The sequence below is a fragment of the Mauremys reevesii genome, linkage group 10 (assembly GCF_016161935.1).
Source record: "Mauremys reevesii isolate NIE-2019 linkage group 10, ASM1616193v1, whole genome shotgun sequence".
NCBI classification, from domain to species: domain Eukaryota; kingdom Metazoa; phylum Chordata; order Testudines; family Geoemydidae; genus Mauremys; species Mauremys reevesii.
In genome coordinates, this window is record NC_052632.1 from 31,974,678 (window position 1) to 31,991,044 (window position 16,367).

Genomic DNA, 16,367 nt, shown 5'->3' on the forward strand with positions numbered 1-16,367 from the left:
CACCAAATGTTAATTTCACTAGCCAGAGTATGGGTTTAGCCAGGGGAGAGGACAAAAATCTCAGCTGGGAGCAACTGCCCCCACTCTACTTTACTTTCTGTCCCTCCCCACATCCAGGAGGCTGCTTCTTCTCTCACACCCCTTCTCCACCTCATGCTCAGGGTGTGGGGAGGGGTCGTATGTTGCATCTTGGGCCTGGGCTCCTGGGTCTGTCTGACCCACTACTGCTGGCACCAAGTGGTGGGGATGGAACTGGGCAACTGGCTCCTGCCTGGTGGGGTAGAGCACGTGTGCATGTGTCTCTTCTCACTGTGGTAAGGTAGTTGCTGGATCTCTAGTGATGATGCTGGGAACTAAAGCTGATAGCCAGTTTTGAGGTCTGAAAGGGATTTATCCCTAGATGACCAAATTAGCAAACTGCTCTGGGATTTTTTTTACCTTTCACCCAGCCAGAATCTAGGTGTTCTGGCTTTGAGGGTTTAAATCACAGCTGTCCCAATGATGGCTGGTTCCAGTGAAGCGGGTGGATTAGAAAGGGTCAGACAGAGGTTTCTGTAACCCAGTGGCCTGTTTAGGCATTGGTCCTGGGCACAACGTGCATGGTGAGTGGGCACGCATCTATGTCTCTCACAGCTTCTGGTTCGTCTCAGCCTCTCTCCCTGACTTCTACTGTAAAGAAGGGGAACAGGCTAGGACTCTGGATTCCAGTCAGAGTCCTTGGGCATGCCAGAGGGTGCACAAGGAGGGTGGCTCCACAGTTACTCTCATATTTAAAGTCCAACCACGCTATTGGTGTTCTTTAACATCTGCATCAGCACAACCTTGCAGGTTAGTTTGGGGCCATCAATCCAGTTGGATTATAGTTTTAAATTAAGTTGGGGCCTCTCCATTTAACCATATTATGCTGTGTCTGTCTGTCAGCATTTACAAATCCAAAACACCACAATAATTACAAAGTCATAACCTGAAATAAACATTTTTTCATTATGCCTAGTGTTTAAGACAGACACATACATGCAGAAGTTTTTGTTTAATTTTAAATAAACATTTCCATGTGTCAATTGTTGCCAATGGCATCCCCAGGGGCCACTAAGAGCAGATTTAGCATTTGCCCTACAGCCACCTACAAACACTTCACATTTTCCAAGATTACCCTCACTTGTACATCTCATTTGTCTCAACACTTCACAATTTTTTTATAACGAATTGCCCTTTTTAGCTCAATAATGCTGTTTCCATTTTACATAATAAAGCCTAATGCCCAGTGCAAACTGGAATGATGTTTCAGATATGCACATATGTAATTTTTCATGTGAACTGGTTTACCATATTCCTAGTAGTATTTATTAAAATGGAAAAGTATATAACAATTTTACCCAAGTAGTTCATAAGTAACAGAATGTAAATCATAAGTTCTACTAGAGCAAAGGTGTCATACAAAGTTAACAAGAATAGAGAATGTTTTTGTTCTCCTATCATGAATTTTACCAAAAAAAAAATTTACATTTTCTCCACCAGCTTTTAGAAGATTTCACCACATACCTGAGTATGGTCATTGCTGTAAAGAACTATTGAAAGTGACTCAAAGTTGAAGTCAAATTTAAGAGTTGAATAATATTCCACAGGAGGCTGTGATGCAGAAATATCTGTTTGCCCTGAAGTGAGACCACGATCTACAAATTGAAAGAAAATTTCATACACTCACAACAACTTTTGCTTTTAAAAACCAAGAAGTCTATTAGAATATGTCCCAAAAAGCTTAATAGTATCTTTCAAATTCAGAAGGTTAAGACTGAATTAGTTCCAACAAAAAAGCCTCATGATACAATTCAAGGACTGTGTTAAGATCATTCCTGGTAAACAAGAGAGTGAGACCGAAAAAATCAATGAACCAAAATAGTTTTATGAGAAACTAGGCCTAACTGGTAGACAAAATGAGAGGATGGGCTATTCCACCCATCATTCCTTTCTGGGGTCCTTTTTAAAAAAAAACAAAACAAAACAAACAAAAAAAAACCACGTGATTTTGGCTACTCAAGCTGGCTTAACCATTGTGGTTGCCACTTCTGGGACCCTGAGCCTTTGTCATCCCAATAAGAAAGATGTCCAGATCAAATGAGGCCAAATACCCTTATGACACTGCCACCAGGACTGGCTCCAGCTGAATCCCATACATCTACTGGGATTGGATAATTTGTCTCTCTGCCTGCCATGTGTCCTTTTCCTGTCCCATCTTATTTCTTCTCTTTCCTATCCTACTCCTTTTTCCGCCACTGTGTAATTATAAGATGGCCAAGACTGTATATTTTGCAACACTGCTGTTACCCTGTGACCAGGAAGAGGCAATTAAAAGCAATGCTCTAAACAGCCTGATGCTGGTACACTTTTTCCAGTTCTGGACGTGGTAGATAAGACCAGGAGCTGTGCCTATGTTTCTCCAACAGCAACTCTCTCTGCAAGTGAGAGTCAACACCAGAGCCAGAAGCTGCATTTCCTATCTTTGCTCTTGTTTTCTCTTCCCCGTTGTGCACGTCTGTCTTGTTTTGTCTAAGAAATGGGATAAGATTTTAACAGCAACACTAGCACCAACCCATCTCTATCAACTTCTTTTCTTTTCTCCAAAAGAACAGCTATTACCATCTTGACTGTCAAAGGAGGAAGTTTTTCCTTCTAAAAAACTCTCTCCAACAAAAGGGAACAACGGATGTCGCTTAAGTGAAATCCTTACTTAATACTTTAGATTTCAAATGTTTTAACTAATTTTTCTTCTTTCTGTATCCATAATAAAAGGTTAAAAGATTTTTTTAAAGGTGTGTTTGCAATGGGTACTGAACAAGCCGAGATCTCGGTATACCAAGCTCTAAACCTTGTTTAGGGCTCTTTAATGTGGACAGTGACAGGATCTTGACTCTTTGGGCCCATATATTCCAGCTAAATACAACAGCACATGCATTTAAGTACATCTTTGAATCTATTTGGTTGTATCATTTAGGGTCTGCGTGGGTTGTCACTTTACCTCAAGAAACTACATCTATGGAAGCAATTTATTATGTTGAACTGACAAATGAAACGTGTTTTACAAAAGCAGTAAGTATAAATATCTTAATAAATATTCTTCAGTTTTTATTCAGCTTCATTAGTATCACTACTCTTCCCGTAGCTACAGATTTTGTTGTATTCTGTAACTTCGCCATAATCTGTTAAACTGTAAATTCAATAAGCCAAAAGCAAATATCAATATTTGAGCTCTAATGAATAACTAAGCAAAAGAAAGAAAAAATACCCAGCATTTAACTACAATGCCAGACAAGCTCCATGTATGCAAAGGTCAGCAGGCAGAACAATTCATTAGTTTACCGATGTTATACTTTCAAAGTACGTGCAATTATTAACTAAAAACAGCTCATCTTTTTCTGAACTTGAGCAAATTTTGGATTAAAGTTGTACCTTCACGGAGATGAGAATCACTTTGACCTTTTTCCTTTTTTGTTTTTTGAGCTTCTTGAAGGGTCTGTTGTGTAGCACTTGACTGGGAAGCAGCGTCTCCAAGGTTATCCAGCAAAATTTTCATGAGGACAGTTAGGTCATCTTCACTGAGCGCAATCTGTAAATTGTAAAACATAACTATTTCCAGTGAAGATTCTCGTCAACACATATTGAGAACTTGTCTCTTTATTAGTAGTACCATCACCACACCACCCAAACTAGATGCTTCAGTCCAATTCATTCCATGTTAGTAAAGGTCTTTTCTTTCCAGCAGTTCCTACCACCATTCTAATTAAGGGATGTTTCCTCTGTGAACAAGGTTGTAATTTGATTGAAAAAGAACAATTTTGGCTGAAGAAGTCTAAAAATTCTAAGATGAAGAATATTTTCTCTTCTTCCAAGATGCCATTTGCTTCTTTTTGATTTAAACAAAAAGAATCTAATCCATCACTTTCAAATGCTTGCTGGCCCCACATAACTTAATAATTATTTAATAAAAAGAGCGAGTTCATTCCATATGGAACAGAATTGCTTTGCCAATGAAAAGAAAAGTAGGCAACATTAAGTCTGGGAAGTGTTAAATTAGGACACAACTCTTTTTATGAACGAGTAAATAAGTAATTCAACATTAAGGAATCCTAATGCAAGATAGATTGTTATGAATATATAATAATTAATACTTTTTACAAGAAACAGCAATACACCTTTACAGGACAATTCTTAAAGTCTCTAGAAATGTATGCTGTTAATGCATTTAGGTTTTACAACATCTGAGTAACTACATTGGGCTTCCTTTGGTGCCATGTACCCCACCTTGTGCCATGCCACTGGTGGATTCTGGCCATAGGACAGACATCTCCAATCCCAGAAGGATCATGCTGGTACAAGAAGACCCCTGTAGTGGCCCTGGCCAAAAAAGCCTGATATATCAGTTCCCTCCTCCTTACCGGTACAGGGGTTAGGGCAACCCCTACTCTGATTCCTGGCTAAAATTTGGGACTCTTGGGGCCATTAAAGTGGGACTCTTGCTACATTGTGAAAATGATGGGGAAAGAAAGTGAGAGGATAAAGCTGAGGTCTGATGATTTTTATTTACAATAAAAACTGATAAAGACTTAACATTCACTCAAATAACTGTGAAATACAGGGCAGTCAAACTAAGCTGAATTTTAGAGCCTGCAACTTAGCTTCTGGATTCTAGCAAAGTAGTTTTCTTTCTTGCTATGGTAAAGCAGCCAGGTTTGGTCTGCTTGTGTTAAGTTGCTGCTTAATAAAGGAAAACTCATGCGGATGGATACTGCTGGCTATTAATCCATAAGAATATGGTATTTGAGCTCTGCCAGGATCAGCTGATCCTAAATATAGACTTCATTTTATTTTGTTTATTGTAACATGCACCCAAATCACTAAGTATTGGCCATCTGACTACAGTGATGCCATACAACATATGGCACCATAACCACATCACATCACTGTCAGGCTGGAATTGTAGATGACTGGGAGACAGCCAAGGAACACCCTGATACCAAATAAACCAGTATTCTGTGAACATCGAGAACCTAGAGTGCTACAAAACAAGTTTACAAGATCATTACAGAAATCTATTACTACTTAAAATGCAACAATTAGTTTGCTGTGGCATTACCTGCATAGGTTTTAGGTCTCCTTTGATCCCAATTGCTGGAATATCGTGATACCAAGCTGCTGCTAAATTTCTCTGGACTGACAAAACCAGATTTACTGGCTGTAAAATTTCAACATCTGGTTGAGAAGTGGTGGGTATAATACTCCTGAAAACACACAGAAAAAGATTAAAGTAACATCTACAGGGCAGCCCAGAGGGAGGGAGCAAGTGGGGCAATTTGCCCCGGGCCCCCACGAGAATATAGTATTCTATAGTATTGCAACTTTTTTTTATGGAATGTGCCCCAAAAATTGCTTTGCCCCAGGCCCCCTGAATCCTCTGGGCGGCCCTGAACATCTATTGAATCTCTGACATACAGTTCTTCCCCTACTTCTCCATGAGTAGCTGGGAAATTAGAAAAGAAAAGACCAGGTGAAAACCTAGATTTCTGTACAGAAACCATGCCCAAAAACAAGAGCTTGGAGCTTTGCCCTTCAGCCTTTTCATGGGACTACAGCGATAAAGAGCATTCAAATCTCAACTCAGAATCATATCTTAAAATGTTTTAGTTTATGCGTTCATGAGAAAAGAATATAGTGGTTGCCACTAGCAAGTAAAGATTTCCACAGATATCACACAATCTCTGCAGTTGTGCACTTATTTTCTATGTAAAGTATAGGTTAGTGCAGTATCACAGGTACCACTGTGCAATAATTGTAGGCAAACATTAGCTTGTCAGCAAAAATTACTGTGCCAAGGCCAATAATCGTATGTTCCTGGCCAGTATATGGAATACATTCATCTCTAGTACTCTACGTAAAAAGAGTGTTTTCCCAGCAATAATGTATTAATTTATTTCTACTTATTTTATATTTATGATGCACAAAATAAAAGTATATATGAAATTCTATAGAAGATATGAGCCTGTGTGTGAGTGTTTATCTGTATTCTGGCAGTGAAAGGTAGTGCCTTGATTGTAAGTTTACAAATTAACCACAAGGCCCTTTGTACTGTTCATGTGTCACTTCCAAAGAACCCAAGAAAAGTATTTAAAAAACAAAACAAAAAACACAACCACCACCAGTTTTGTCATTCCAGGAAACCTACGAATCCTACTCCTATCCTCCAAAAACGCTGTGTTAAATAGAACAGGAACTAAAAAAATTTAAAAAAAAAAAAAAAAAAATTTTTTTTTAAAGAAGCAGATTTAACAATTAACATATTGAGCCTCTTCAATCAACCACTTTGCTTTCCTATTGCACAACTTCCCCCTCCCCCATGACATCCGTACAACCTGTTTAGGCATTACATTTTTCGAGGCACAGGCTTTATCTTCTTACTCTATGCAGAGCACTGTTGGCACTTTAACAGTTTTAACATCAATTTTAAACATTCAGTATCAAGCGAAACACAGTAGTTTATACCTTGATAGCTTCAAATGAGTTAGTTGAACAGCCATGTTGTCAATGACTGGAGGAACTGAAGATTTATCTGTGAAGTCCAATTTAAATTCATTCTGAACTCTGATCAAACCAAGATCTGCTACCAGAGCATTATGGGAGACTGAAGACTCAGGGATGACTACAACTGGAGCTTTTAAGTTGATATCCATTGAAAGGCGGAAGCTCTTCTTAGCAAAATCTTTCATGCTGGAAGCAGCCATTTCTGCAGCCTGGACTGTAGCTGCACTCAGGGCTTCCTCTGCTGCTTGGAAATTGTTCAGGAAGTTCTGTTGGAAAACAGCATTATCTCACGTAGCACAAAAATAAGTACTTTACATCAGGGTTCCAAACCGTGGGCTGCAACACAGTCCCAGGTGGTCTGCTGGCGCAGTTATGGGTGGAGTTGGGGGTGGCATGGGAAGGCGCTGCAACGTGGACAGAAACAGAGTGGCAGTTGGCAAAGTGGCAGAGGGCAAAGTGGAGCCACTGGGCAGAAGACAAGAAGGGGCCACTCCTGAGAGGCAGCAGCTGGAGGGTTCGCAGCCATTCCCACTATGAGCTGCCACATCCTCTCATCCATGGGTGTCAAGGCCCCTGGAGTATTGGCCTTGTGGCTCTCCCAGAGACTGGGGCTCAGCGGAGCTGCTGTTTCTGTCTGGACAATTCCATGATCTGAATCATGTAATGGCCAGGCCTGATCCAAGCACCTGCCTCTGCCCTGCACTGCCAATCCCTGAGCCCTTCCCTCATTCCTAGGCAGAGGGTGCCTGTGAAGCATGCCAGGATGCTGAGTGGGTGTCTGGGGCAGAGCTACCAGGTGACAAGCTCAAGGTACTCAATAGGCTGCTGAGGTAGAGGTTGTCAGTGGGGGCTGGCTGTGGAATCTGTCTAATCCATTTGAGCTCTCGCTGGCACTGGTCCCTGCTAAAATATAGTCAAGTTGGAGTTCACAATTCTTAAGTCTATCTGCCTCACTTACACAATCATCTGCTAGCTAAGATTCTAACTCATGGGTACTCATAGAATTCAATCCTACTTGGAACATGCATCTAAAGCAGGATGCACTATTGTACATTTATGTCTAGCAGTTGTATTTTTGGCTGATAAGATATCTACATCTGAAGGGTTTACACTCACAGTCAACTATTTGTACATGCCAAAACTAAGTCACCATATCACTCTTGTTCTTCATCATTCCCCTTCATATTTATTAACCTCTTGCTGAGTGGTGCAACTTCTAAACATCATGTCTTCAGGGTAAGGAACTTGGTCTTACATGTTTATGTTTCAGAGAGACAGTGAGTGAGGTAAAATATTTTATTAGACCAACTTCTTCTGGTGAGAGAAATTGGTCCAATAAAATATATTACCTCACCCAGCTTCTCTCTCTCATATCCTGGGACCACCACAGCTACAACAATACGGCATAAAACAGGTTTCTTGCATTTTTGGGCAGCATAGAAACTATTAACAGAAACTAAATGTACCAAATTATACATGCTAGTAACATCTTACCAGAAGTGACATGAAGAATTTATGGAGATAAACTATCTGAATGCAGCCCACTTTTAGACACATTTTACCATCCACCTTGGACATATCAGTGTAATCTTCTCCTTCAGTAGCGTTTGGATAAAGGACCATTTTGAATCGAAACACTTCATCTCCCATTATGGAGACAGCCTGGAAGAATTGAATTAAGCTATTTTATTACATATAAATATTTAGTATCCTGGAGTAACCTTTTGTTAATTCTGTCATAACCCAAGAAGGTAACACAAGCTGTCTAAAACAAATAGGATGTAACCACAAGTGTATTAACAAGCAATATATGTGACTTGGTGGTAATGGGGGACTTCAATCATCCAGACATCTATTGGGAAAATAATACAGCAGGGTAGAGATTATTCAACAAGTTTTTGGAATGCACTGGAGACAACTTTTATTGCAGAAGGTGACGAAAGCAACAAAGGGAGAGGCTATTCTAGATTTGATTCTGACAAACAGGGATGAATTGGTTGAGAATTTGAAGATGGAAGGCACGTTGGGTGAAAGTGATCATGAAATGATGAGTTCATAATTCTAAGGAATAGTAGGACGGCAAACAGTAGAATTAAGACAATGGTCTTTAACAAAGTAAACGTAAGCCAACTCAGAGAACTGATAAGTAAGATCTCGTGGAAAACAAGTCTAAAGGATAAAACAGAGTTCAGGAGAGTTGGCAGTTCTTTAAAGAGACATTATTAAGGACACAAGTGCAAGCCATCCCAATGCTGAGGAATGATAAACGACTACCCTGGCTTAACCAGGAGATCTTTAATGACCTAATACACCTCTACCTCAATATAACGTTACCCGATATAACACAAATTCAGATATAACGCAGTAAAGCAGTGCTCTGGGGGGGGCAGGGCTGCGCACTCCGGTGGATCAGTGCAAGTTCAGTATAACATGGTTTCACCTATAACGTGGTAAGATTTTTTGGCTCCCAAGGACAGCGTTATATCAAGGTAGAGGTGTATTAAAAAAAGAGTCATACAAGAAATGGAAACCAGTTCAAATTATGAAGGATGAATATTAAAAAAAAACCAACCTACCACAAGCATGTAGGGACAAAATGAAAAAGGCCAAGACACAAAATGAGAGGCAAACAGCAACAAGAAAACATTTTACCAAAACATTAGAAACAAGAGAAAGACAGAGGACAGGGCAGGCCCATTACTCAATGAGGAGGGAAAGATAGTAACAGAAAACACAGCCTTAAATGCCTTTTGTGTTTCAGTTTTCACCAAAAAAATTAGCAGTGATCAGACGACTAATATGGTCAAGATCAGTGTAAATGGGATAGGATCTGAGGCTCAAAACTGGAAATCACGACGTTAGGAATTACTTAGACAATTAGACATCTTCAAGTCAGCGGGACCTGACGAAGTACATCTTAAGAAGGATCTTGCTAAAGAGATCTCTGAGCCATTAGTGATTATCTTTGAGTACTGGCAGAAAGTAGCTATCAATGGTTCATAGTCAAGCTGGAAAGGCATATCAAGTGGGGTCCCGTAAAGATCTGTCCTGAGTTTGGTTCTATTCAATATCTTCATAAAGATTTGGAAAATGGCAGAGAGAGTACACAAAGTTTAAGGAAGACACCAAGCTAGGAGGGGATTAGACAGAACAGAATTACAACTGAAAATGATCTTAAACTGAAGAAATGGTCTGAACTAAATAGGATGCAATTCAATAAGGATAAATGCATAGTACTACGCTTAGGAAGGAATAATCAACTGCACAAATACAAAATGGAAAATTACTGCCTAGGAAGAAGTACTGCAAAAAATTACATGGGGGTTATAGTGGATCACAAAATAAATATGAGTCAACAATTAAATACTGTCACAAAAAATAGCAAACGTTCTAGGACATATTAGCAAGAGTGTTGTAAGCCGGAGATACGAGAAGGGATTCTTCCACTCTACTCAGTGCTGATAAGGCATCAGCTGGAGCACTGTGTCCAGTTCTTGGCACCACAGTTAGGAAAGATGTGGACAAATTGGAGAAACAACAGAGGAGAGCAACAAAAGTGATCTAAGGTCTAGAAAACATGACCTTTAAAAGAACTTGATAAAGAGTCTTCAAGTATATAAGAGGTTGTTATAAAGAGGAAAATAAATTATTCTCCTTAGCCACTCAGGACAGGACAAATATTAATGGGCTTAATTTGCAGCAAGAGAGATTTAGTTTAGACCTTAGGTAAAGTGTCCTAATAGAAAGAGTAGTTAAGCACTGAAACAAATGACATGGGGGTGAAGGGGCATGGAACCTATCACTGAAGGTTTTAAGAACAGGTTAGACAAACACCTGTCAGGATGGTCTACATGACCTACTGAGGTTCCTTTCCATCCTCCATTTCTATGATTCTGTGTTTAATACAGCATAGCTGGATACACAAGTTTGAGTGAATCCAGTCAATTCTATTATCTCATTTAGCTATTTCTGTCTGACTGGAGATTTTAGTCATTCTGCCAAAGGGTATATCAGAACACTAACCTAAGCAAATAATGAAATATTCAAAAGAAAATATTTTACTTCCCTGGTATAAATGTAGTTTAACTCCTTAGTTTTTTAATTTGACAATTTTTGAAGCAACACATTTGCCTTCCACATACATATCTCAATTAAATTTATTAAGCAATTGATTATGCTCTCTTTAGTCATAAAGTGTATTTTTAAAAAAATCATCATTTCTATAATCTTGTCTCATTGCACAAGTCACCTTTTTATGAATGGTCTTTGGATCAACATTTGTGATTATGATGTCCTCAAGTCTGGAAAAAACCTTTATCTTTTTAGTTCTCATAGAAACAGAAGCATCCACTCCTGATGAAAAAAAATCCAATTTTAGTTCATAGTAACAGGTATAAAACACAGTAAGGGATTCTGATACAAAAGGACCTTCAAATAAATACATTAATAAAGACACACATTCTTTTTTGAATTTTAGCAAAAATGGTACAAGCTGTTCAACCTTAGGAGTTTCTGATCTAATGATTTGCTTTATGCCCTCTACCACATATTCTTAGATTAGTGATGAAGAGACAAGGCCATTTCTAATTTTCTCTGAAAATACAGGGTTGCGTACCAGTCACTAACACTGATGAGTGCCTAACTCTTAGAGAATCTCAAGTCCACAATATTTCTAGTGAGTTAGCGACTCAAGTTTTTTTAATTCACCCCATTAAAAACTAAGCACTTTGCCAAATACATTTTCCTCCATCACACATGTATCTTGGCTATTAAAAATCTCAGATTAATGCTCAGTTGTTCTCTCATCTCCTGTTAAAAATTTAAATAAATGTTACTGAAATATTGATGTACAACTTCTACAGTAGCTTTTTAAAAACTTAGAGATGCATCATTGCTTTTCCCCCTTTCAACTCTACTAGTCAAAATACTTAACTGATAACTTACCTTGTATTTTAATATCTGCAATGTTACATTTCTGATCACAGACAAAAATGTTGAATGCATTCAGCTTTGCAGTAAGTTTCAAGTCATATACATCTTCATGGGCCTCATCACTAGATACTATATAGCAGAAATAACCATGGTCAGAAGAGGCACATTCATCCCAGTAATATAACAGATGCAAATCATCTTGTAGTAATTAAGGTTTATATATACACACTGTTCAAAAGTATCTATTGCAACACCTTGGAAATTTTAACTCTATTTGGTCAAAGCTACAGCAAAATTTGATTACATTGTGTAGAAGACTGATAATTGTTCTGGGCCAAGAACAGCAGCCAAATGAAATATAGGCATAGCAATCACTTCAAAACAGAATATGTTAACATTTTCCATATTTATGCCTCATTTGAAACTTCCTCTGAGAATAGTATAATTCCAAACACAGTTTGTAGTTCATTCTTTACATATGCAGGAAAGAAAACTAGACTTCACAGTGCGGTGAGAAATCACTCTCAATACTGTCTATCCTGGACAGGAAGAGGAGCCTTCAGGTGTAGAGAGAAAAGCAGCTCCTAAGCCACAGACCAAGACCAATTAGGACAATCAGCCAATTTCAATCTCAAGCTTATCGGACTTAAAAATAACCCTAAAAAACCCTAACCAATCCTTAAATAGCTTCTAACAAAAAACTCTCTTTACTGTCCCCATCATTAGTGCTTGCTGATACAAGCATAATACAAATAGGAAATGTGGTTTAGGATTCCCCTTATAAACTGTGTTTCCATATAGTCTGAAAGTTGGCAAAAACACAGTGAAATCTGGTTGATTTCAAAAGATGCAAGCATTCATATGGAAGTGTCATATTAGGCAGCAAGAGGAGGTTGTGGCACATACACTTATGAAGCACCACACTTAGGTATGTTTCACTACTGTAATGTGTAGTGAGTTTTGATGAGTCATAGTTCAGGTGATTAAAGTTATCCAAGAGGCTAATAGGGGAGAAGTGGGAGTGTGCAATGATTATATCTAACCTCACTAATTCATACTAATGAAATAACTTAACCATTGATGAAGCCAAGTTTGTTTATTTTAGACTTTTGTTGGATGTGAATGTCAGGCAAACTAATCAGTCAAGATAATTGTCTATAAAAATTAATTCACTATTTAGGAAAATACCTAATGCTAGTAGTATTTGTGCAACATGAAGGTGTTTAGCAATCACCAAAAAGAAGAATCAATATCCTTAGAAACTCATCTTACGTGATTTTTGTTCAAACAGATATTTAGCATTGTGAGTTACTATTGTCTTTTTCCATGTACAACTGGGTGTGACTAATGTGTTGCCAGAAGAACTGCAACAGAGTTCTGTGTTGCTTGCAAACAATGTTGATTAACAGCAGCTGGAATGCTACTGAACCACAAATAAAAGATATGGAATTTCTAATATCACCATACCTGCTTTGAGAACAGCACTTTTTTGTTCCTCTCTTTGAGGTTTTGCGTCAAATCCCTTATCAGAGCTGGTAAGGCCACCTGATGGAACACTGTATGTGACAAAGTTCATGATGGAAAGTAAGGCTTCTGTGTGGAGTACTAGATCCAAAGACGAAAAGGACACCTAACATGGTATGAGAGAGAAAAATGGTAATATTAATTGAAACGTATCATACTGGTATGTTATGTGTTTGTATGACTAATTCAAAATTATCACCACCAAAATGTAGAGAAAATTACTTACTCGCTACTCATGTAATCCTACATTTTTGACCAACACAGCATTGCATAGCAATAGAGAAGAAAGGCGCCAAAATGCTGTCACTTGAAAGCTTAGAATGATACAAGATGATCCTACAAGGACATTATACCACATTCTGTGCCACATATAAAATCTGCTATTTCATGTCAATCTGCATTTTAACTAGTGCTACTTAGGTGAATATAATATACAGTATTAATATTACTTTATACTGCTTAATCCTTCTCCATGTCACAGCTCAGGATCAGAAAGCACTGCATGTTTAACTATGGCTCTGAAAAAGCTAACCAAGGACACACAGCTGTTTCTGTCTAGAGCCCCTACTACAGCTAGGTGAAGTTCTGGGATAATAAAAGGCTTCAAACAATGCATCCACAATAGAGGGTGAGCTATAGCGGTTGTCACTAAAATCTATACCATTAAAATATGACAGAATGTAAGCTAGCATGGTACTGCCTTGTTCTGTAGTAACTTTTGGCAAATATTTATTTTGGCAAATATTTATTTTAATAACCATGGTCCCTCTGGCCTTCCCCCCTCATCTCTGAAGTGCATACCGTATATACTTGATCATAAGCTGGTTCATTTATAAGCCGACCTCCCCAAGATGGACACGTGAAAATGGAAAAATTTTTATAACCTGTTCATAAGACGACCCTATAATTCAGGGGTCAGCAAACTTTGGCTCCCAGACCATCAGGATAAGCTGCTGGTGGGCCGAGATGGTTTGTTTACCTCAAGCGTCCGCAGCCACGGAGGTAAACCTAAGTAAACAAAGTGTCCCGGCGTGCCAGCTGCTTACCCTGATGGGCCGGGACAGCAACTGGTGGGGAAATTTTTTGGCGGGGGAGAAGCTGGGAGTCAGGGGAGTAACCCCTGTGACCACCCCACACATCACTCCTAGCCCAGGACCCCCACACTCTCCCCATCCCATCCCATCCCTTCCCACCTTACCTGGGGAGGATGTCTCTGACCTGGCTGGAGCTGCTCTGGCAGGCTGGGCAGCGTGGCTGCAGCCTGATCCGGCGGGCCAGATCAGGCAGTGCGGCCACAGCCTGCTCTGAGGGGTGGGGCCGAGTGGCACGGCTGCAGCCTGCCAGCCCCGGAGCTGCAGCTGCTTCGGAGGCTGCAGGGGAGAGCAGCGTGGCCAGAAGTGGAGAGACACTGGCCCCGCCTCTTCCCTTCTGGCTCTGCTGGCTGTGCTACCTCTCCTTGCTCCCTCTGTTGGGGGGCGGGGCTGGGTCCCACCTCTCTCGCTCTACACTCGTTCATAAGCCGAACCCCTTCTCTGGTGCATCCTTTTTTTACTAAAAAAATTCAGCTTATGAACAAGTATATATGGTATTTCATCACTTAATGAGGTTCAAAAGGTGAGTTGCCCCTGCAAAGAAGCAAGTAGTCTTCTATACTACATCTGCACTGGAGCTGCTCGCTATTGTTCATGTGATCTGGGTTGTGTACAGAGCTGGCTTGCTTGCTTCAAAAGGATACTGAAAGGCGGTGGGGAAAATAGAGCTGAGCTAGCCAACCTGGGGTGCAGTCTATCCACCAAGGAAACATTGTGAAGAACTCTCCCTCCAATCAAGGAGTAGCTTCTCTGTGACACTGTCTCCCGTGTTACACTTGAGACAGTACAGTGCTAGAGCCTGGTTGGCTCACATAATTTAAAAGTCACCCAGAGTATTTATATAGCACAACTGATCCTCCCCACTTCTAAGAGCTTTTACTTTTCTACCATAAATATGTTCCCATTTGATATATTAACAAGTTTACTACTCTAGCGTATAACACCTCCTTACTTTTAACAAATCACATCCCACAAAAAACTATTGTCAGAAATTGGCAGTCACTTAGCTAAGAACAGATTAAGAATTCATCAGTTCTCATCTAAAAATGAATAATAAATTCTAGACACCACTTTTCAAGTTACCTTAAAACCAAGTGTACTTTAAAAATATCTTTTTTTTTAGTTAATCTTTCCAAAAAATTACATATTAACATAGGAACTCATCTTAAAAGATTGCTGAAGTCTACATGCTTATACTTACATTGACAGCTTGCTTGGTATTTTTGTAACTAGTAGTAAAGTCTGGTCCATCTGCATCAGCCTATGAAAAAAGAGTCAAGACTGAAACACACAGTAACAATATCTGTATTTTAATAGAAGTACAAAGTTAAAACTGAAATAAGATGCCAATTTTTAACTATGAGAATAATTAATAAAAGGAAAAGATTACAAAGGGATGTAATCAACTCTCCATCTCTCAGAGACCTTAAAATTAAGACTGGATGTCTTTCTAAACAATTCCTACTTTGCCAACATAAGTTAATGGGGTCTATGTGCAAATTTACTGGGTGAAATTCTATAGTGTATCTTAATTAGGGGGTTGGAATAAGCAATTGTAATAGCCCATCTTGCCTTCAAATCTACATCTACAAACCACCTGACGGCCATTTTGAAAATACCATAATAAGCTCTCAAAACTGGAGACTCTCATACAAAACCAACCTTCCACACAAACTTCCATGTGGCTGGACTTTACAAAAACAAGACAAGCCATTTATAATGCACACTTTACAGAGGAAAACGGACAGTAAACTATCTAAATTCCTACATGTCACAGAAGGCTACAACACTGGTATCCTTAACTCACCCAACAATATTGTTAATCTATCCAACCACACACACAGCCCGGCAGAAGAGTCTGTCCTATCTTGGGGACTCTCTTTCTGCCTCACCACCCCTACACACGATACAGTTTTTTGATGATCTGAAAGCCTACTTTTGCCGTCTCTGACTCAAGGAATATTTTCAACACACCACTGAACAGAGCACTGGCCTACAGGAACCCTCCTACCAACACTACAAGAAGAAGAATTCTGCGTGGACTCCTCCCGATGGTCGAAATCACAGACTGGATTTCTACACAGAGTGCTTCTGCAGATGTCCACAATTTCAGCCTGTGCATGAACAGCATCACTTGTCACATAACCTCAGCTGTACAGAACGCACGCAACGCCATCCACAGGCTCAGAAAAAAATTCTGAGATTATAATCAAAGGGGCTGACAAAGGAGGTGCTGCAGTCATCATG

At 39.4% G+C, this 16,367-nt stretch overlaps 1 protein-coding gene across 2 annotated transcripts in view; it reads right to left on the reverse strand.

Annotated features, from left to right (window-relative positions):
- VPS13C (vacuolar protein sorting 13 homolog C) overlaps positions 1-16,367 on the reverse strand; it is a 192,156-nt gene that overhangs the window by 77,716 nt on the left and 98,073 nt on the right. For both annotated transcript variants that reach the window (XM_039491026.1, XM_039491025.1), the window contains exons 39-47: positions 15,322-15,381; positions 12,973-13,135; positions 11,518-11,634; positions 10,823-10,926; positions 8,068-8,235; positions 6,535-6,839; positions 5,132-5,276; positions 3,448-3,604; positions 1,543-1,673 (exon numbers count right to left, since the gene is read on the reverse strand). In XM_039491026.1, the coding sequence (XP_039346960.1) occupies positions 1,543-1,673; positions 3,448-3,604; positions 5,132-5,276; positions 6,535-6,839; positions 8,068-8,235; positions 10,823-10,926; positions 11,518-11,634; positions 12,973-13,135; positions 15,322-15,381 (1,350 nt within the window). The remainder of the gene's footprint in view (positions 1-1,542; positions 1,674-3,447; positions 3,605-5,131; positions 5,277-6,534; positions 6,840-8,067; positions 8,236-10,822; positions 10,927-11,517; positions 11,635-12,972; positions 13,136-15,321; positions 15,382-16,367) is intronic.